Raw genomic sequence first — 23,982 nt, forward strand, 5'->3', positions numbered from 1 at the left:
TGTCCATCTATGATTCAAGAGAAGGAAATTTAAGAAGAAAAGGTGTAAAATTTACTCTGAATTTCAAGGACTTAGTATCATTACAAGAATAAAAAATACTTCACTGAAAATTTTATTATATAAAAATGGTATTTTGGATATACTAAGTTAAATAAAATTCTACCTTTTTAAACCCATTTTTAAGGTAGCCAATATGAAATTTTAAATTACATATATAGCTTTCATTAGATTTCTACTGGACTGTTGTTACTGGTTGAGAAGTAGTGATTCTCAATTACAGATAATCACCAAAATTATCAGATAATCTTTAACCAAAATAAATGGCACTAGACTCTTAACCCAAAATGAATCAGGTTTTTGAAAAAAAAAGATCTTAATATGTACATTTTCAAAATATTACTTAATTTTGAAAATCATTAAAATAGAAGAGAATAAAAAACTACTGGAGCTAGGGGGAGAAATAGTAGCTAAACCTTTTTTTTTAATGTAAGCAGGTTTATTACATAATAAGGAATTTGGCCATTGTCCCTGATTTCTAGGAGAGATACTCTACATCCGAGTTTATGCTAAAAGATGGAATGACTACACATCAGAGTTTATGCTAAAAGATGGAATGAGCAGAATGGTAGCTGCTTACTAGAAAGACCAACTATGTGACTAGAGGATTGGAGTTTTGAGGTAGCCTGACCTTGGGAGGAGAGATAGAGTATAATCATACAGCCCATGATTTAATCAATCATGTCTATGAAATAAACCCAGACAAAAATACTGACATTGTAGCTCCATAGAATTTCTTGTTAGGTGAACACATCTATATGCTGAGAAGGTAGTATACCCTAATTACACAGAGAAAGAGAAGGAAGCTGTGTTTGAAGTTTTCTCAGCCTTCCCCCATGTGTGTCTTAATCTGGCTGGTTCTGATCTATATTCTTTATAATAAAACGTGAATAAAGCCATGTGGTGGCACATGCCTATAACCTCAGCACTAGGGAATTAGAGATAGCAGGATCATGAATTGGAAACCAGGTTGAACTACAAAAAAAGTTAATAAAACTGTAAATGAAATTACAGTGTTTTGGTTCTATGGAATTACTGTACCAAGAGGATTGTAGGAACCACTAACTTTCTATCAAATGGCCAAAATGCAAAGGACCTGGAATTCCATCTGAAGCAGGGGAAGTTTAATGGAAGGATGAACCCTTAACTTCCTGCTCTGGTTCTGTCTAGGCTGAGATTTGCCTGTTTTAGGCTTCCCATAATAGCTAGGGTAACAGGCATGTTCCATTACAGTTACCACTCAGTTAAGAAGTGGGTCTCATGGACTTTTCTGCCCAGGTTGGTCTGGAACTGGAGCCTCCCAAGCAGCTAAGATAATAGGCATAAGGTATAAGTGCCTGGCTTTGACAAAATTACTTTATCTTTCCGCCTTATTTCACAAATTTCTTCAACTTTACACCTATTTCAATAATAACAATAATCATATTCCATACAATCAAAGAAGATGTTAGGGACTATAGATCACAGTTCTATTTAGGACTAATCTTTATCCACAGCAGTGTGGAAACCTCAGATGTCAGAAGATACAGACATATGTTTTTAAAACAAGGTTCACATCCTTGAGGTAGAAAGGTGAATAAGATTTCTTAACAAAGCAGTTAAGATTTCCCTCATTTTCAAGTCAACTTTTCCTCACTGAACACAGTCTCAAATAAAAAAATAAGACAAGGAAAGCAATTCAGAAAGACAAGAGAAGCAATGAGAAGGGAAGGAAATCAGAGTTGGCCCTGTAGGCTGACTACAAATCACTGCCCAAAGGAAAGAGGTACTGGAAAACAGGAAGAAAAGGAGATTGTCTTGAGAATTACAAGAGCATTAAGTATAGCATGTAGTTCTCTACAATTATTCAAGGAATGCAGGAAAAAAAAGAAGACCGAGTGCTGAGCCCATGTGTGCCATGAGTACTTCGCTGCTCACTGAAGAACAACCATTCGTTTCTAGAAAATGAGATTCTGAAATCCATGGAGGCAAAAACGTACCAAGAGATGCTTGCTAAATCAAGGATATATGCTTTTCTCTGTCAGCCATAAGGCATTTTTGAGGTAGAGAAGTGAAAGGATCTTCTGAGACAAAGAAGAGAGGTACTTTTTCCAAAGATGCCTCTGCTCATCTGCCCACCTCTGCTGGATCAACAGTGGCATCCAGTGGCCAAAAATCTAAGCACAGATTTCTTTGTCTCCAGAAAGGTTCTATGGCTTTGGGTGAAGTGGCAATTCAGAACAAAACCATTTCTGGTGTCTATAACTAAGATCCCCAAAGACATAGTACTCTGTAATGCCAAGCAAAGAAGTAAGGGCCATAAAGAAGAAATGGAGAAGGGCAGGTTAAGATTGGCTGTGGTATTTATATTTCCTGTGGTATTACTAAAAAGAATGAAAATACAGGAGGAGAACATATGTGTGAGTAGAATTCTTAAGATTTTTCATTGCTTCAGAATGTTTTTTTTAATGAGTATGTAAGATAAATATTTTCACTTTAAAATCAAAGCAATACTGAAACAAATATTTGTATGTATATTTTAAGGACTTAGGAAGGGAAGAATAATACAATTGTCATGGCCAACTAGTAATTTACCTGAATTTAAGAAGTTTGGCTCTGAAATGTGACTTTAAAAAAATGGATTTAACTTCAACCAAATTCTGCTGTTTTTAGAGAATGAAACTAGTTCAGGTAGCTCAACTCATAGCAAGCAATAAATAAGCAAAGCATTTGTTTCAACTGCTGACTAAAACTGTCTGTTTTACTTTTATTTTTTTATTGCTCTACTAGCAGAGTTCTAACAAGAAGGAAAAAAGAATGGAAGGAAGAAGGGACAGAAGAGAAGGAAAAAAGAAATCCTGTTTTTTCAGTGATATAACCAAGCAAGAATGAATGGAATTGAAGGACAGGAAAATGGGTAGCCTTATGAGGTGAGGATAAACATAATCAAAGCCCTCTGGTTTTATTTATGAAAACAGAACAATGAAACTTAGTGAAACAAATGGTCAGTGAAATAGGTGAAAATGATAGAAAGGATGTGAATGAAGACACATTGTATGAATGCATGCATGGAAATGTTACAACTGAATCCCACATACATTTTGAAGATGAGGGAAAAGAGTGTTTTCAGTGTAAATGAATATCGCTATAGTCTGTTGCAAGTTCTTCTGGGTTACTTTTATTTGTACAACTTATACAACTAATGTAGGCTAACAAAAGAAAAAGGGTGACTATAACCAAAATGCTTTATATGTAGGTATAAAAATATCAGAATGAAATCTGCTGTGTATAATTAATATATGCTAAAAAAGAAGAAAGAAAATAAAAAGTAATTCTCCACTTTTATTTTATCTTTCTTTTGTGTGTGTGGGGAGAAGGGAAAGGGGGCAAGTGTACAGACCTAGTTTCGCTGTAGAACTAAGGCTGGCTTCAAACTCACAATCCTTCTGCTTCAGCTTCTTGAATACAGAACTTACAGGTATGTAACTCCTTAGATCCTTGGCTAGATCACACTGTATCTCCAGATCAAAGACATGGACACCAAGAAACATTTCTCTTAGGGTTCAAATCTGTTCATTTTTTTTTTGCTCTGCATTTATAGCAAAAAAACAAACAAACAGAAAAAAAAAAACCTCCCATGTACTTGTCATACGCATTATTTCCCTTAACTTTCTTGATAAGCTTGATTTGCTCAGGTACACATATCATTTCAAACTCACCTGTTTGGATGAGATGTAGGTAGCATGAACTGAAATTCCACCACGCAGGTGTTGTCCTTAAGCTGGCGGTGTTGTACGCTGTTAAGTTCATAGGCAATATAAGCTCTTCGAACATACACCTGATTAAAAAGTATCATTAGTGAATAAAACTCCAAAAAAAGAAAATGAAGAAAATGTCTCGATCAGGAAAAAAGATACTATTGTTTGTAAAAGTGTCTGATACAGGAGATGGTAGTCTGAAGTGAGAAAGAACCCAAGGAGATACAGACAGACAGACAGACAGACAGACAGACACACACACACACACACACACACACACTCTCTCTCTCTCTCTCTCTCTCTCACTCTCTCTCTCTCTCTCTCTTTTGCTTTAATAAGGTTGGAGTCTTTATATAAGTGAATATTATATAAATGGAAATAACTAAAGGTAGGCTATCTCTGCTGGACATCACTACTAAGTACATGGTAAACCTTTCACACTAATCTAAACTCTAGAAGATTTTATCTTCAGCAAAAAGTGAGCATAAAACACCATGACTGTTAACTCAGTAAACACGGTCACTTCAACAGAAGATAAAAGCAAGCACTGAATGTAGAAAATGAACTTTACAACTTGGAGTGTAGGGACATCAGGGAAAAAACAAAGGAGGAGGTAACAATGCTCAATAGGAAATGTACTCATTAACTTACTCATGTAACTGTAACCCCTTTGAACACTATTTTTACAATTAAAAAAAAAAAAGCAAGCAAGCACTGAGGAAAATGGGAAGTACTAATCCTAGGCTACCTAAGGAATAAAGACAGAAGACAGAACATAGTTTTTCTGTTGTTATTGGTGGTGGTGTTTGAGTTTGTGTTTTCTTTTCTTTTTTTTTTTTTGGGGGGGGGGCAATGGGGAGTGCTGAAAGGGAGGGAAGAAGGGTGAACAAATGCAATCATGCTATTTAGTATACAATATACGGAAAATGGCCTATGTAACTTATAAGCAGTGATGTAAGGGGAAAACCTAGAGAAAGTAAAGATAGCAGTGACATGGTCCAAAAAAAGCAATGTACTTATTACCTGACTTATGAAATAGTAACCCCTCTGTATAACGCCTTAATAATAACAATAAAATTATATATTTTTTTATTGTAAAGATTCTGTACAGAGGGGTTACAGTTACAAGAGTACGGTAATGAGTATATTATTTCCTATCAAGTATTGCTACCTCCTCCTTTGTTTTTCCCCTACCATCCCTTCCCTCTCCACCTCCCCAACTCCTCCCCACCCCTAAGTTGTAAAGTTCATTTTCAACATAGTGTCTTGTACTTTTCATTGTTACAATGGGTCAATCTGTACCCTTGTTTCAGCATTTTTTGTTGTTGTTGGTTGTGGGTCTTGAACTCTGGGACCTAGGCACTGTCCCTGAGCTCTTCAGCTCAAGGCAAACACTCCATCTTTGAGCCACAGCGCCACTTCCAGTTTTCTGGTGGGTAATTGGAGATAAGAGTCTCATGCACGTTCCTGCCCCGGCTGGCTTTGAACCACCATCCTCAGATCTCAGCCTCCTGAGTAGCTAATTATAGGCATGAGCCACCAGTGCTGACTTAAAAAAGATAGAAGATGGAAGCAATCACAGAACAATTCAACTCTTTTACTATCTTGAATCTTTATGTTTTTCTCACCCTGTTGCCCCAAATCAATTTTGAATTTAGAATTCAAATTCTAAGCAAAAGTAGTCAAGCATAATTTGACATATAGTATTTCAAACATAGTAACATGAGTCAAGAATTGAAGAGATAGCAACAGACTACAAAAACATCAGTATACTTCACATTCAACTTGCCTTGCACTAAAATGGTACATGGATTTTGTCACAACATGAGGTACCATGTCTCCTTAAATGACATGAAAGCCCTAAGAAACACCTAGATATTTCAAGTATTTGATATTTACTCAACAAGATAGTTTATATTTTACTCATAGAATACCAATAAAAGTAACTCAGAAGAACTCCCAACAGACTATTGTGATGTTCAATTACACTGAAAACACTCTTTCCCCCATCTTCAAAATGTATATACTTGGCGATATTCAGGGACTCAAATGTTATGATTAATGAGTTAGTATGATGCAATGAAACAGAAAATGTCTCCAGATTCAGACCTAACCGAGTTCAAATGCAAACTCCTCTACTTAATATCTATATGATTTCTAGACCAGTCACTTAACCTCTCGTCATACTTTCTTTTTACCTCATGAAGTAACTGTAGGATTAAATGAAAAAAAAAAAAAAGAATCTAAACCATAACTTATCAAATACTATTACTTTATTTCCTAAGAGGCGATATTTTATGATGCTGGACAATTCAAACTATACCCAAAATCCAATTTTAATTTGGCCCAAATCACAAGATGGCAAAGTTACACATTTGGATCAGCCACATGCTTTCCACTTATAATGTTAATTATAATTAATTCTAACTCATTATGAATAGAAGAAGTCAAATACTTGAAAAGTAGAAAAATGCTGGCAGCTATTATCCTGTGATTATAATCCAGAAGCTAGCAAATTGTTAAGTGAAACATTTGAAGGAGGCACTTAAGGAAACACTAACTGAGGAGAAGACTACCCACTGGAAGCAACTTTAAGGCCAAAAGAAAAACACTGGCATGATATGCAAATATAAAAAGGATATGAACACCCACCTCCAAAGCTGCCATCCTCACAACTTGGTTGCTATGATAGAAGAAGTTCGGTAGAACATCAAAAATTGATGTTTCAGATAGGATGAGTTTCTGCAAAGTACAATAACAGGCTTAAACTATTACATCCAAAAAAAAGAACAATTTCAATGAGTACTGTTTTGGCATTTGAAACATTTAGCCAAACCTAAGAATTCTGTCTTGGAATGTTGTGTATCAGAATAATCTCTCTGTGCCTGTTTTCTCAGCTACAAAATGGGGAAAATACCTACTTCACAGAGCTGTTGTAAAGATTATATGAGTTATAAGCATAAAATTTGTATAATTGTGTAATAAAATGTACTAATTTTATGCTGGTAATTGTATGCTTTTCTGGCATACATTTGTACCTCACTTCCTAAATACTGAATAAGTACTTCCTGGCCACAAGGTATATCCTAGATTTGAACCCTACTGAAAACCCTAGATTTCAACTAAGACAACACATCCTCTTTCCCAAAAGAAAATCAGAAATTCTAAAGAGTCATATTGGACAAGTATCCTGGTTTCCAAGGTAAAAAATAGAAAGGCACCCCTGAGAAACTGATATTTAAAGAAAATTTAGTTTAGGCCCTTCCAATCAGTTGTAAAATTAGCTAATATTCTCTTAGAAAATTGGCTTTTTTATAAAGCTTAATAATAAGCATTAAAATAAAATTAAAATTAAATTATATTTAAATAGCTTTGTCTCCAAAATAGTAACAACCATCTATGTATGCATCTAATTCAACTATATGAAATCAAACAATGTTACCACTTAATTCTGGTCCAGAATGCTTTCTATGTAAAATCACACGAGGTAAAGACTTTAATAGGCACTTCTATCAAGGCAATTCTATAGGATCTTTAAGTGAAGCTACAGTTAATAGCATTTGAGTGAAAAAATTTTCATAAGTATATATCATTTTTAAAGTCAAGATATGAAATTTATTACAAGGAAATCAAAATTAATTGATTGATGATTTAATTGAACATGCTTATGGGCATAAAGGAAACAAGAGTGCACAGTGGTAAAGAAGGGCTATATTATATACCTGCAGGTTCTCAATGCAAAACTGATGTCCGTACATGTCAATTGCTGATAGGAAGATAGACTCTACTTGGTTATGGCGAAGCTCATATGATGGCAAATGGGAGGCAATAAGAACCTAGAGTGAGAGCAAAATAAGAGGCATAAGTTCCTAAGGGAGTGATTATTCTAGACTCCTATTAGGCAGCTCTGATACAAAAGCAATAAATATAAATCTGTAAGTGCAGGTATCAAAGATAAAACAGAGTCCAAGTAAAACAACTTCTAGGTCCTGTAGCATAAAGTCAATGCCACCAAATACTGAATCTCAGTTGACTCTCACCATGATTTGCGTTGTGGGCAATTTCCCATGGGGGTTGGGGGAAGGGAGCAAAAACAGCTTCAATCAAGTTCCATCAGTGCATGTGATTTACCACTGCAAAGCTGCTAGTCCCGGGGACTGCATGACTAGCTGTTAATTGGGAATCAGGTCTGGCAGGGAGCAGCTGGGAGGAAGGTGGATGCATCATAGCTAGCCTTTTGCAACTCTGAAGTTAGAAGAAAGACAAGGAAAAGCTGCTTTGACAGCCCTGGTACTCAGTCCCAAGGAGAAGGAGTCATAAAGTAACACCAATGCATGTGAGGGGCAGAGCAAGTGAAAGCAGTGTCACAAACAAACAGGGACACAGTAGGACCTGAATATCCTCAGCAGGTCACTGAGAGGTTCAATAACTTTGAGTAGTTCAGTGACATGGATACAATTGTGGAGAAAGCAGAAGGTCACTGAACAGCTTCAAATAAGGCTTCCTTGTCAATGCCCATACACTGAGACACAAAGGGAGCACCAAGTCTCTGCTTCCCTGCTGAAATCTTTTGGAATGGAAATGAAGACTATGGGGTGAAACTAACTGGACGTCTCTGGGTTGTCCTGATTGCTAGTGCCTAAGATTCACTTCATTATCTTTCTGCTTTCTACACTTGATTATTTCCTATACACTTACAAGTCCTTCACCTGCTTCTAAGTTCCCTTTGGGAACAAAGAAATAGTGAATTGATTACCTTCTCTCGCTTTACTTTCCTCCACCTAACCCTGGTTTACTATCATAGGGCTACTAAGGAGGGTGGAAAAAATATCAGCAATTTTTTCCCCTAGAGCTGAGGACTGAACTCAGAACCTTGCACTTGCCAGGCAAGTACTCTTCTACGTAGCTAAATAAATCCCTAACCCCTAATAGCAGGATTTTATAATGGGAAAAGTGCTCTGTCTTAGAGACTCAACATGAACTGTCCTTTCTCTTTACACATTTACCACATAAAAACATTTGCTCTGCAGGCACTGTGATATACATGTGACATTTTCATGATCTTTATACTATAACTGAGTAAAGCTCATTTTGTCCACAAGGGCACAAACTATGAAAACCCATCCCTCCTTCAAGATAACCAAACACTGCCTTACCTGGCGTGCCCGAAGTGCCACTTTGGCATTGGTGGTCTTACTGAGTTGAGTTAGCTCTGTGAGAATATTCAGCAGCTCATCAGTGAGAGTAGGATCCCGGCCACACAACTGATCCTAACAGTGATTCAAAAAAAGAAATAGACATCTACATCAAAAAACAACTCAGCAGATAGAACTTTAAAATAGGGAAAGGGAATAAAAACAAAGTAAACAAAGTACAAAAAAAAATGCAACTTCCTTTTGCAAAGAAGAAGCAATCCAACTCAGATTCAAATATTTTAATATATTTCTTTATAAATTAACATTAATATATTTAATATATTTCTTTATAAATTAATCATTCAGATTCAAATATTTTAATATATTTCTTTATAAATTAACACTGTTACATGTAGAAGAAATAGACTCCTCTAAAAGGAGTCAGGAGAATTCTGAGTAAGAAATAACAAATGATGTCTCAAAGTTCAAGAGGTTTGTAAGTAATGTAGAAATTAAAGGCCTTTCTCGCCCGCTTTTGGAAAGAAGGTAGAATAGGCAAAGGAACCACTCTGGTGGTTTTAATACCACAAACCATATGTTAGGCATCCTATGAAATGCAAAAGTGAAACACAAAAACAAATCATTAATTTATAAATACACACTAAAAATGCCACCTCATATTCTGACAGTTCTTGATCCAAATCATTTATCTAGTTCTTGTACCAAAAATCATTTCATGAATTTAAACATGATAAATTATTAGACTGGTGGAAATTTTTACTACAGGTTCCAGGGTTTGTTCAGTTCTGGCACTTCCTTTTTCTAACAATTACACAATGTTAATGAAAATAATCCCTAAAATATTCTGAGAGATATTTCTACTGCAGTCCAATGGAATAATCAGTTTATTCCCTAAATTCATATATTATCTAAATTAAAAATAAGATAAAAGTAACTACATGCAGTTTTTAAAACAAATAATTGTCCTTTTTTAATTTTACAAGCTTATGGGTTCTTAATATACCACAAAATGAAACTCACACATTTAGCTATTGTTCCCTGTACTTGCACTTTGAAATAATTGTTGTTATAGTTTAGTAAATCTTTCTTCTCCCCTTATCACTAGGACATGAAAGATGGTCCTCAAGATTAAAGCTAGGCCCCCCTGGATGGTAGGTCAACATATACCAACTACTATTAACATCACCAGCTCCACTGCTGCTTTAGAATCCCCAGGACCCCTTCCCCTTGATTACCAGCCCTTTTCTTGAAGAATCACTAATTCATGCTTACCATCTCTGTTTCAGGAATACCTTGTATAATTCTTGTTTTGTTTTGTTTTGTTTTTTTGGTCCGGTCGTGGGGCCTGAACTCTGTCTGGGCCTGGGCGCTGTCCCTCAGCTCTTCAGCTCAAGGCTAGCGCTCTACCACTTGAGCCACAGCGCCACTTCCGGCTTTTTTCTTATGTGGTACTGAGGAATCGAACCCAGGGCCTCATGCATGCAAGGCAAGCGCTCTACCACTGAGCCACCTTCCCAGCCCCCTTGTATAATTCTTTATCACAGTAGTAGATATAAAAATATGGAGCCTGGCCTTTGTAGCAGTAATGTATTTCCCCAAACCTTTTCTAAAACACCTACTACATTCTGTGTTACAAGGTAAACACTTTTTGTAATACTCAATACCATTAGGCTGGGAACACAGTCATTCAGTCTCTGTCTCTCTCTCTAAATGTTTTACAACATGAGATTCTCATTCTCCAATCCACCAACCACATGTCTGCTCCAACTGCCCAAAGTCCATGATTTTTTTTTTGGGGGGGGGGGGTTCCGGTTGTGGGGCCTGAACTCTGGGCCTGGGAACTGTCCCTCAGCTCTTCAGCTTAAGGCTAGCACTCTACCACTTGAGCCACAGCGCCACTTCCGGCTTTTTTTTCCTTTTGCTTATGTGGTGCAGAGGAATCGAACCCAGGGCCTCATGTATGCAAGGCAAGCACTCTACCACTGAGCCACCTTCCCAGCCTCAAAATCCATGATTTATAGTTAAGGAAGTATAAGTACTTTTTTTACCCATCTGAATGAGAAAAATGCAAGCTTCTATTAAAGATAAACCTAGGAGTCTGTTGATCAAGCAGTCATATACTAAAAGACTTGTTCCACCCATGTGGGCATAACAGGAAAGAGGTAGGAAAAAAATGCAATCACATCTTGTCTTTTGCTGAGAACTAATAAACAAAATAGAATTTCAAGGGAATATATAAATCACTGGGCAGGGAGAGGGGAAACACATTAAAAAGATAGAAGAAAGAACAGATAAGGAATAATGAGTAGGAAAAGCAAAGTTTTTTGTATTCCAATATCTCCTTTCCTAATGTTCCCAATATAGCAACATTAGAAGAAAATTCCTTTCTCAGATACTATTCAATAAGAATAAGAGATCTTAAAACATAGAAAGTATCGTGGGTAATACCCCAACTCAACTACTGTGCAAATGCCTAGCCTATAGTCCAACATTATCAACAAAAGACAGTATAACAAAATATGAACACCTCTTCAACCTATATTAGATTTTTTGTTTGTTTTTGGTTGGTTGTGGGGCTTGAACTCTGGGCCTGGGAGTTGTCCCTCAGCTCTTCTGCTCAAGGCAAGTGCTCTACCACTTGAGCCAAAGTGCACTTCCAGTTTTCTGGTGGTTAACTGGAGATAAGAATCTCACAGACTTTCCTGTTCGGGGCTGCCTTGGAATCACGATCCTCAGATCTCAGCCTCCTGAGTAGCTAGGATTACTACAGGTGTGAGCCACCGGCTCCCAGCTCTATATCAGATTTGATAAAGAACAATTTTCTTAACCCAGAAGTGGTGCTGTGGCTCAGTGGTAGAGCACTTGCCTTGAGCTGAAGAGCTGAGGGACAGTGCCCAGGCCCAAAGTTAAAGCCCTACAACTGAAAAAAAAAAAAAAAAATCTTCTGAAGGAAGTCTACATTTAACTTACATAAAAATCAAGTTGTCTTCTTGCTCAACTACAGATTGCGTTCTAACTTAAAAACAAAGAAAAACACACAAAATCACTTTTTCATTTCATCTTTATGAGAGTGAGGAAGAAGGGTAGGGTAGAAGAAACAGTGTTTGTAAGAAAAGTGAACCATGGAGATTAGGAAAAATGAAGTAATTATTCATTCATGACCAAAGGCTGGCAATCTTTTTGGGTTCCTTGTGATAAAGTCTAAAAACTAGATCTTTCTGGGATGTAAAAAACTGAAGACAGTAGAACTAATTCCACCAGTTTACCTTGACAGGGAATTTCCCATTCAAATACTATCCTCCTCACTATCATTAATTCTTAGAAAAAGATTGGTAATAAAAATTATGTGTGGAGTGGGAATGTGGCTTAGTGGAAGAGTGCTTGCCTAGCATGCATGAAGCCCTAGGTTCGATTTCTCAGTACCATACAAACAGAAAACGCCAAAAGTGGTGCTTTGGCTCAAGTGGTAGAGTGTGAGACTTGAGCACAGAGAGGCTCAGGAACAGTGCCTAAGCCCTGAGTTCAAGCCCCATGACTGGCCAAAAAAAAAAAAGTATATCAAGGTGGTTACAGAATATGTACATTGTTGCCCAGACAGCTATGAAAATGTTGGTACTTTTCATTTAAACCAAATAACTTAATTTGACTAAAGAGTCCCTTTATTACCTTTAAAGGGCCACTTTTTTTTTGAGTGATAATATAAAGTGAAATTGAAGAAACAAGAACTTTCAAAGCATAAACTTGCCACTAGTCTTTCAGTAAACTTTCTCAGTATTCTCTAGTCCTTATTTTAACCTAGACATAGGATTGAGGTCTCAGAAAATAAAAAGCAAAAAAAAAAAAGCAGCAACATTCTTTAGAGTCACTCAACATTGAATGGAAGCCAGGTGCCGGTGGCTCAAGCCTATAATCCTAGCTACTCAGGAGGCTGAGATTTGAGGATCTCAGTTCAAAGCCAGCCCAGGCAAGAAAGTCCGTGAAATTCTTATCTCCAATAAACCACCAGAAAACCCTAAGTGGTGCTGTAGCTCAAGTGGTAGAGTACTGGCCTTGAGCTGAAGAGCTGAGAGACTGCATTCAGGCCCAGAGTTCAAGCCCCATGACTGACCAAAAAAAAAAAAAAAAAAAAAAAATTGAATGGAAATATTTACAAACAATTCAAACATGGCCCCCTATCCTAAATATAGTCTAAGTTTATAAACAATTTTAGGCAACTAAACCTGCTCATAGTGGGTAACAGGTTATATCAAAAACCTGCAGCCCAAAGCAAAAATTATTCATCAATAGTCAAGACTGGTACAACAGTTATTTCTTGGTTTATCCTAGATGCTAGGGAATTTTGTGGATTTGCAAAAATATAACAAACATGAGAAAGTAATAAAAACACAGCCTAAATTACATAACTGACAGAAAAGCCCAATACAGTCTAACTTGATCTAAGCATCCTAGACATTAAGTGCCTTTGAAGAAATCAAATGGAAAGAATATAATCTTTTTTTTGGGGGGAGGGAGCGTGGGGGGGTCCGGTCATGGGGCCTGAACTCTGGGCCTGGGCGCTGTCCTTCAGCTCTTCAGCTGAAGGCTAGCGCTCTACCACTTGAGCCACAGCGCCACTTCCGGCTTTTTTTCTTTTTGCTTATGTGGTGCTGAGGAATCGAACCCAGGGCCTCAGGCATGTAAGGCAGGTGCTCTACCACTGAGCCACCTTCCCAGCCCCAAGAATATAATCTTATGTATAATACTACTATACTACTACTATTATACTACTTTTATAGTACTATTATTCACCTAAGTAAGGCTCTATTCCTGATGTTAACAACAGACTAGAGTTTCTTCCTGTCATATTTACATTTTTTTCTTACACTCTAAAGATGTTATGAAACAGTTTTATCAACAAATTTTCATTAGAATCCTTCATTAACAAAGATCTCTGTTCTCAAAACTTTTCTTCTTTAATTATACAGTGGATAAATTACATGTGGTCATGATAAAAGGAAGAAGACGGCCACTAATCAGCTTTTACTTATAAAGTTAAGTTTAAGAAGTAGAGAGTTTTCAAAGCATCAGTTTACTATTTGTCTTCCAAGCTTTGTTTTCTTTGGTATATAATAGTCCTCCAAATAAATAAAACTGATAAGATTTTAACTTTCTACACAATATTCTACCAGATAGGGTAAGACTGGGAGGAATTTACTCAAGAATCCTTGAGGCAACTTACTACTAGACAACTTCTGTTAACATCTAGAGGGGATGAAGGTACCTATTCACTAGAGCACCCTGATTGTCTTGATCCCTTCCTCTAAGTTCAAAGGCCCTAGAAGTCATCATCTAGCTCAGCAAAGCACATCAACATTCCTACTTCTAGAAAACAAAGATTGGAATGCTGGGCACATATAATCATCAATCAGGAAGCCAAGGTAAGCAAAGTAAGGGAAACCAGCAGAGAACACAAGCTGGGGGAATTGAAATGCTACCATGTCTCAGTGACATCTGTAAAAAACACTATGAGACTTGCAGAAAGAATAGTCCTAACAACAGAAATGACTCTTACCAGCTACTACCATTAATACACATGATGGGGAGGGGAACAGCTGGCCACTTTCGAAGAGGAAAAGAGAAAGACATGTCTAGCATTCAGTAATATTGGCTCAGAAAGGAAAACCCTGTGAGATTTTCCCTGACCCATAAGTCACCACTGGCTGGCACTGAGCTCAGTTATGTCAATTCATTTCTTCGTTTCCAAATCTCTAAGATAAGGTAAAAATAAGTGATATTTGAAAAAAATTGTAACATGTAAAGCCCATATATCCTATTAGGCTGAGTTTCATTTTATGTTTTAGAGGAAAAAAATGTGAAGATGTCAAAATAATCTAGTTGCCTGGTTTCCAAATTCAGCCTCCTAGTCCCTCTTCCTCCTCCTCCTATCCTATCCATCCAAACCCAGATACCCTGAAAGAGCCCTTTTCTCCAAAGAGCTCACTCAGTTCATTGGAAAGAAAGTTTGGGTACTATCCATGCAAGTAAGAAGTAATCAGAATGACAAGGCAGTGGTAAAAAAAGAAAAGCAGCAAGTCAGGGTCCCATTGGCTTCTGCCTGTCCTGCCTGGCAAAAGCAGAAAGCAAAGCCTCAAACCAGTTCTCTGACAGGGCCTAACGCCTCTGCAGCACCCCCGTGTAATTACACACTTGAGTGACTGGACTCTGAAGAAAATTGAAGGCCTGAGCTCCGAACAGCTGCCATTTTCTCTCTCCATCACACCAGCGTGATTACTTGAGAAATGAACAGCCCCGGCTCAGAGCTACTCCAGAATTCTCAGAGGAAATATGGCTCCGTGTTCCAATAATGAGATTCTTAAGGCAAGCGTTACTTACAATCACTCCGCAAAAGGAGCGAGCCAAGCCCCTATATCTTACAAATTAGAATTTAAGAAACCCAGCGACAGTCCTGGACGATCATTACTCTTCTGCTGCTCCAAGGATTCTGGGCTTTGGTCTATTTTTAGTGCTGAAAACTGTTAAGTTCTTAAAAAGGTAATCATAATAAGATGAAAAATTCACTATAATTAGCTTCCTATAAAGGCGAATTCCATCCTATTTTGGGTCCAAACTGATGGATTCTTCTACCTTCTTGTCATTACCCATTTCTGCTGGAAAGTCTTAACTTTATCTAAATAGGAATTAACAAGCCTTGCATTAAAATTTGAAGGAAAAAAAAGTCAGAAATTTGTTCCCTCTTTTGGTTGAGAAGAAATTAGCAAGTTGCCACATATTACATAATTTTTTTGCAAGAAGCTTTTACTTGAAGTTTAAATATTATACACTTTCAATATGTGTTTTTTCCCTTTCTCAAATGTATCTTGTGGTATCTTCACCATCTGGCTATTCCAGGGTAGCAAAGGTAATGAACTGTCTCTGTATTTATACATTTTTTTATAATTACATATTTTTTAAGTGGCTATCTAAAATGCATTGTCTTTTAGAGTTAACACTCTAGGCAGATGGCTGAGTGGCAACATTGTTAGCCTAAGGTGTGAGATAGTTTTCCTTCATTTAGAAGTATGACATAAAAAAATGGCAGCAGTGATTTGTGAGATTTTTCATCTCTCCAAGAAGGAAATAATAGAATTAAAGTACCAAAAGGAAAGCCCACTATTCAAAGGGACCAAAGGAAACTCAAAGAATAAAAAGGTCCTATAGTCCCATGAAAAGACAAATATGTAGCAAGACAATTGCTCAGAACCACACTAAGAGACTCTAAATCCTATTGTTCTCAGATTCCTAGAATTAAATCAACTAGAAATATCAAGGAGTGAAGGTCTTGCCAATGAACTTCACAAATCTTAAGTCTGCAAGTCCTAAGTACATTAGTCCTATAAACAACTTTCTGATCTTATCCCTGATTCTAACTTTCTCTCTTTGTTTCTTTTAACCAGTACTAGAATTGAACTTAAGACCTCATGCTCACTAGACAGGCACTCTTATACTGGACCTACAACAGCCAGCCTGTTTTTCCACTGTTTGTTTATTTTCAAGATAGGGCCTCCCTTCATGCGTAGGCTAGCCTGTGATCTTACCACTTATACTTCCCTATTTCACTGGGGTTGTCAGGTACACACCACTACCCACTACTCCTAGCTATTGTGCTTCACTTATACCTGAAATAACAGGACTGTGCCACCATACCTAGCCATTGGTTGAGATAGTCTTGCAAACTTATTTTTGCCCAGGCTGACATTGCACTTAAATCCCCAGTCTCTGTTCCCCAAAGAGCTAAGATTATAGGCTTGAGCCCTTAATTCTAATATTACTAGCTTATAGGGACAAAATAATATATCTCCTATCAATACAATAATCAGAGCTTAGATTTTCACGTAAATAAAACAAAAAAAGACCAAAGAAGATGCAGAATAAATTTGAATTTCTTTGGTAGGGGAGGACCAGTATTAAATTTATAACTTAAATTAACGTGAGATTTATTGTTTATACCTATGGAACAAACAAGAATTAAAATGGGAAAAGAAAAAAAAAAAAGAGAAGCAACTCACTGATTAGAGGAAAATACATTTTTAAAGCTACTGCCATGCTGGGCACCAGTGGCTCATGCTTATAAATCCTAGCTACTCAAGAGGTTGAAATCAAAAGATCAAGGTTCAAAGACAGCCAGGGCTGCAAAGTCCATGAAACTCTTTTCTCCAATTAACTGGCAAAAGCCAGAAGTGAAGCTATAGCTCAAGTGGTAGAATGCTAGCCTTGAGTGAAAAGCTAAGAAACAGCACGCAGGCCTGAGTTCAAAACGCAGTACTGGCACAAAAATTAAAAACACAACAAAAATAAAGCTACTGATCACAGTAGCAATGGGAAAGTGAAAGGCACTTCTAAGTAAGGTCAAGAGGTTTGACTTGCTGTAAATATTATATGCATAATTACCAGGTAATAACCAGAACAATACATTTCTAACTAGTGAATTTCTTCAGATTAAGTGTAAAATTAGATGTAAGAAATTGATAATCCACAAAAAAAAAATTCTACTCAGTTCATAATTTAAAGGCTTTTCCTCTGACTGTGGCATGGGGCTAGGGAGGACAGGGAATGGGACAACCTTTTAAATATCACTGATCATCCTTACAGGTCCTGAAAAATGATACTCACAATAAGCATTGTAACCAGAAGATTCTTCTTGGTGACTTGAGCATGAGAGAAGATGTAATTCAGTACAGTGTTCATGTCACTTTTGTTCTCTTCCCGAAGGGCAAACACACATTTGTCATAGTGACCTGCAAGCAGCAGAAAGAGCTGGTCTTCACCCTTGTATAAAGGCTTACATTTACACACTGTTTGTTTCTTAATGTCTATCATTTACCTGATAAGAATTGATATTGAATAGATTTATACAGAACTGGCAGTGTAGGTTAGTAAAGGGAGCAGTGAATGAGAAATCAGGAGGATCATCATGTAAGATCTGGACTCAAGGTCTATCTCTGTGACCCACTTACTGTGTGGTCTTGGGCAAATCATTTGACCTTTCTAGACCTCAATTTCACTGTATTAAAGAAAGGTAGGGAGGGGAGGAAGAAGTGTGGCTCAAGTGGCAGAGCACTAACCTTGAACAAAAAAAAGCAGAGAGCATGAGGTCAGCAGTTTTAGCACCCCCAAAAAGAGGGGGGATGGAATGTGGCATAAAGACTGGAGAAAGGGTAGATAATGCTAATATCATCCTTGCTCTAAACATTCTCATTTAGATTCAAGGAATAATTTCCTTAGAACAAATATCCTTAAAAATTTCCTTAAAAACATCAAAAACACTAAACTTGATCTTTAAGATCTACCTCGATTTAAGATTCTGATTGTATGCTGACACACTGAAAAAATGCTTAATTCTACTAGGAAACAAAATTACATCAATTGTATCAATACCAGCAAGAAGTGTGACTGCTACCTCAGGAATCAACTTGCAACCCCATGAAACAGCTACCAATTTGTAGGAACTCCAAATGCAAACCAAGGTATAGATTAAGGAGAACTTGCATTAAGTGAAAAGGTTTCTAGTGAGAGTACAGCTGAGGTTGCACCTGCCTGCCCCTTCCGGAAGGCCATAAGGGTCAGGTTAGTTCTATGTAGTAAAGCTGTGCTCTGCAACATCCATCAATGTAAGCTTCCAGTATAGTGCAGACATGTAAGTAATATTTACTTCTTCAGAAAACAGGTTATTGCTGGACACCAGTGACTCACACCTGTAATCCTAGCTACTCAGGAAGCTGAGATCTGAGGATTATGGCTCAAAGCCAGCCTGGGCAAGAAAGTCCGTGAGACTCTTATTTCCAATAAACCACCAGAAGACCAGAAGTGGTGCTGTAGGTGAAGTGGTAGAGTGTGAAAGAAAGAAAGAAAGAAAGAAAGAAAGAAAGAAAGAAAGAAAGAAAGAAAGAAAGAAAGAAAGAAAGAAAGAAAGAAAGAAAGGGAGGGAGAGAGGGAGGGAGGGAGAGAGGGAGGGAGGGAGAGAGGGAGGGAGAGAGGGAGGGAGGGAGGGAGGGAGGGAGGGAGGGAAGAAAGAGAAAGAAAGAAAGAAAGAAAGAAAGAAAGAAAGAAAGAAAGAAAGAAAGAAAGAAAGAAAGAAAGGAAGGAAGGAAGGAAGGAAGGAAGGAAGGAAGGAAGGAAGGAAGGAAGAAAGGAAGGAAGGAAGGAAGGAAGGAAGGAAGGAAGGAAGGAAGGAAGGAAGGAAGGAAGGAAGAAAGGAAGGAAGGAAGGAAGGAAGAAAGAAGGAAGGAAAGAAAGAAAGGAAGGAAGGAAGGAAGGAAGGAAGGAAGGAAGCAAGCAAGCAAGCAAGCAAGCAAACAAACAGGTTATCTTAGAAAAGAATTAGCATTTAAATATTCATGAGTCAGCAATTTATGAAATAAAAAAATTACTAAACGATTACCACCTCAGTTGAGGTTCCACATTAAGTTACAAACCAGAACAGTGATGCTCAAACTGTATTACCATGGCTTCCTAGATTACTAGTATTTGACTAAGGTATGTTAGTTGATCTGTTTTAAGTAGAAAGATTGACATAGCATTTTTTAAATAAATGTAAAATATACTTTGAAAACTGTGGATTATAATGCTAATTTCATAAAAGATCATTTTAAAACAAAATGGAAGCTATTTACAAATTGATTGTCCTTGGGCTAGGGAACACAGCTCAGTGGTAGAACACTTGCCTAGCATGTGCAGAGATCATTCAATTCTCAGTACTACATAAAACTGGTTGTCTTGCCAGTAAATGGTAGCTCACACCTATAATCAAAGCTACTCAGGAGGCTGAGATCTTAGGACAGTAGTTTGAAGCCAGCCCTGACAGGGAAGTCCAAGAAACATTTATCTTCAGTTAACCAGAAACCAGTCAGAAGTAGAGATACAGCTCAAGTGGTACCAACCTTAAGCAAAAAAGCCAAATGAGAGTACAAGGCTCCGAGTTCAAACCCCAGTACTAGCACAGAAAAACAAACAACACACACACACACACACACACACACACACACACACACACACACACACACACACACACACACACACACACACACACACACACACACAAAACCTGACCTAAATAATTTCATATTTCTTCCTACTAAGAAATAATTTTGAAGTAACAACAGGAAAATACTTTAGCAATATAATATTAGGAAGAGAAAAAATGAAAAAGTGCACAGGTATTCAGGGTAATAGAAAAGTAAGAAAGAAAGCACTGATACCAAGCATTCTCTTTATAAAAACTATTGTGATGTGTGTATACACATGTGTATATGTGTGTATATATATATATGTATATGTATATATATACACACACACACATGTTGCACACACAGAAGAATATATTAAATATATACTAACAATTGAAATAAATGTCTACGTGTTATTTCAAAGCTACTTTTTATAGGGAGTCTAGTACTTGGGTTTCAACTCAGGTTCTCTATGTACTAGCCAGGTGATTCACTTCCCCAGCCCTCACTGTGCTGTTATATACATAGAATAAAATATATGTCAAGAGTCAAAATAAATAAATATCCATGTATTATTCCAAAGGTATGTTTTGAGATAAGGCCTTGCTCATCTTGAACTCCTCCTACTTTAACCTCCTGAATGCTGAGATTATAGCAGGTTCTACCATGTCCAGACTGAAAGCTATTAAACTTTATTTTTTTTTAAATTTTTTTAATTTTATTTTTTTTTATTGTAAAGATACTATACAGAGGGTTACAGTTACATGAGTGAGGTAATGAGTACACTTCCTCTTGAACATTGTTACCCCCTCCATTGTTTTCCCCCTACCATCCCCTCCCTCCCTCCCTTCCCCGAGGTTTATTTTTTTTATTGTGATTAAGTGATTACATAATTTCTGGAATTTCACAGTATTGTGGAATAATGATGCTCATTTAAAGTCACAAGTTCATTCTAACTTTCCTGGAGCAAATTGTCTATCACAGTCTGTAACATGTAACGGTGTTCACATGTTATACACCATATATGTGATCAGCAGCGTGGGGATATTTAGTAGTGGTTCAACCAGAGGAGTGGGAGCTATTAAACTTTAATAGCATAGCTTAGTTCCTTTGAAAACTTCTGTTTTTCCCCTCAGAAAAAATTACTAAGTTGATTTTCACAATAATCCTTCTTTTGCTTTTTACTTCAGTTTACATTTTTTTAATTTAATTTTTCCTGCTAGTTTATGTGTATACCTTGACTCATCCATTTTCAATGTATATGTAATAATCTGTTTTAAGAACATCATAGAAATCAATAGTCTATTCCTATAGATTATAATAATATAATAATATGATAAATAATATAATAAAATAATCTATAGATTATTTCCTAGCATTTTGGAAATGTGATGACACCAAACAGTCCTGTATCTGTCCCTTAATAAATGACTGTAAAAGAGTTTCTCTAAGGTATATTACACCTTGGGGTAAAATAACTAGGTTGGAAAAAAAAAGTTAAAGTTCAACTTTATTAGATATTGACAAACCATTTTCCAAAACAGTCACAACAATCTGTACTCTCACTTACAGGAACTATAAAAGATGATGATATGACTTTGCCAATCACACTGTGTTTTTGGTTCACATTTATCTGGTAAGTAGCATGTCTTATTGTAAATTTAGGGATAATTTGCATAAAAGATATCTGAAATACTTTTTTCTATCTTTTATCCCTTTTTCTATTAGTTTGCTTTTTACTTATTGACTCAAACAGGCTCTAAATACAAATTGTTAGTTGTCTATTTTGCAAATACCTTTTCTCACACGAGGGCCTGTATTTTATTTAGTCTCTTAATGATATATTTTAATGCAGCTGTTTTCTTGAAGTGGGTGAGGTGGTAATGAAATATGAACTCAAGGCCTCATACTCACTGGAGTCTCAGTTCTAAACAGAAGTTCTTAAGTGAGACTGAACTAATCAACCTTTTCCTTTAGGTTGTACTTGTTATGTCTCTGAGATCATAAGAATATTCTATAAACTTAATAAGTTTTCCTTCCTTGGCAAATGTTTGATTCCAATTCATTTAAAATTGTTTATGTATGGCATAAAATAGGGATTCAATTATTTCTACCTCTCCTTTAAAAAAAGGCAATAGCTCACTATCCCAGTATTATTTATAGAAAAAGTCTATGCTTTCTTCAATCTACAATGCCTGCTCTACCACAAAATAAGTTTCACATATGTATAGGTCTGTTTCTAGGTTTTTAAGCTTCTTTGATCTATAAATTTGTCCCTACACAAGTGTAATAACTGCTTAATATGGCTTTTTATTAGATCTTGATATCTCATCAAGTAAATCTTATTTCTTCAGAAATACTTGGTTATTGGAAGACTTTTATGTAAATTTTTGAACTGGCATGAAAAATTCCAGCAGCATATTAGTAATGAGAATGTCAATGAGCCGACAGATGAATTTGAGAAGTAATACCTTTGTAATAGTACATATTCCAAACTAAGATTTTGATAATTACATGGATATTCTTTAGTCACTGAAGAGAATTTCTTCTAAAAAGAGTTTGGCACATTTACTTTATATTTTGGTTGCTATTTTAAATAGTGTATGTTTCTAAAATTTATTCTCTAAACAACTGTTCTACTGCATAAAAAAAATTGCAAACCAATTTTTTGGCAGAAAAGGGTTTGAGACAGGGACATACCATACATACATACAGGCTGGCCTCAAATTCATAATTCTCCTGCTTCTACATCCAAAGGCCTATACTACCATGTCAGGGTTGTTTTTTTGTTTTGTTTTGCCAGTCCTGGGGCTTGAACTCAGGGTCTAGTCACTGTCCCCAAGCTTTTTTTGCCAAGGCTAGCATTTTATCACCTGAGACACCACACCACTTCTGGCTTTTTTGTTTATGTGAAACTAAGAAATTGAACCCAAGGCTTCATGCATGCTAGGCAAACACTCTACCACTATGCCACATTCCCACCAGATTTTTTTTTTTTAAAGATGATGGTGGTACTGCAGATCAAACCCAGGGCCTTCCACATGCTAGATAAGCACTTTACAGTGAGATTTTATATGTTGACTTTTGCACCCAACAATTTTGTTGGGCTTTAAATAATTTACTAATAAATCTGTATACTCTGAGCTTGTCAAGTAGACATCATGGCTATCAGTGGCAGTCTTACTCCTTTCCAATTCTCCTCTCTTGCTTTATTGTACAGGACATCAATCCAATATCAATACCAAGTATCTTTGCTTTATTATTAATTTTTAAAACCATGCTCTCATACTCATTACCTTACTTATGTAGATGTAACTCCTCTGTATGTCACCTTTACAATAATTTTTTTTTAATGCTTTCCAGAATACTCCCAACTCTGTGTCAGCTCATGCCTTCTTTTCTTTATGCCAGGAGCACTGACCAGGGTTGTAAGTGGTTAGTATAGCAGATAAGAGGGGCCATAACATAACACTTACCTACATGGAGAACTTCTTGCCTACTGTTTACTTAAAAAAATAAAAAGAATTTTTTTAAAAAGCCACCTAACTATATATATCCTGTAGCTTTTTTTTTTTTTTTTTGTGGATCCCTTTTGTAAGATTAAAAAAAGCTCCATTTGAAGGTTAGGGCTATAGCTCAGTGGCAGAGCACTTCTCCAGCATACACAAGGCCCTGGATTCTATCCCCAATATTGCAAAAAAGAATGGTTCCAATCACTCTTCCTTATTTTCAAGAGTTTATCATGAATCAATGTTCACCTTTGCTTTTCCTCACGTATCTTGAGATCATGCACATGTTTATTCCTCCTTTTATCTATTACATGATAAATTACATAAATCCCAAAATTTAAAGCTAATTTGCTTATGACATATTATCCTATACATTGCCGAGTTCAACTTACTAATATCTAGTTCAGGAATTTTGCTGGTTGCAAGTGACAGAATTATCTCTTAAATGAGACCAGAACAAATAGGAGACAATCTCACCTAAAGTTTTCAATTCCATGGTGTTTAACTGCCATCTTGTGGCAGGAAGCAACACCAGCAGTAC

The 23,982-nt window shown here is 36.6% G+C and overlaps 1 protein-coding gene across 8 annotated transcripts in view; it reads right to left on the reverse strand.

Moving 5' to 3' along the window:
- Acaca (acetyl-CoA carboxylase alpha) overlaps window positions 1-23,982 on the reverse strand; it is a 297,113-nt gene that overhangs the window by 130,990 nt on the left and 142,141 nt on the right. For all 8 annotated transcript variants that reach the window (XM_070027132.1, XM_070027130.1, XM_070027131.1 and 5 more), the window contains 5 exons: window positions 17,600-17,724; window positions 8,951-9,064; window positions 7,517-7,630; window positions 6,447-6,536; window positions 3,756-3,874 (listed from right to left, as the gene is read on the reverse strand). In XM_070027132.1, the coding sequence (XP_069883233.1) occupies window positions 3,756-3,874; window positions 6,447-6,536; window positions 7,517-7,630; window positions 8,951-9,064; window positions 17,600-17,724 (562 nt within the window). The remainder of the gene's footprint in view (window positions 1-3,755; window positions 3,875-6,446; window positions 6,537-7,516; window positions 7,631-8,950; window positions 9,065-17,599; window positions 17,725-23,982) is intronic.

Source organism: Dipodomys merriami, unplaced genomic scaffold (assembly GCF_024711535.1).
Source record: "Dipodomys merriami isolate MVZ:Mamm:240054 unplaced genomic scaffold, mDipMer1.0.p SCAF_19, whole genome shotgun sequence".
NCBI lineage: Eukaryota > Metazoa > Chordata > Mammalia > Rodentia > Heteromyidae > Dipodomys > Dipodomys merriami.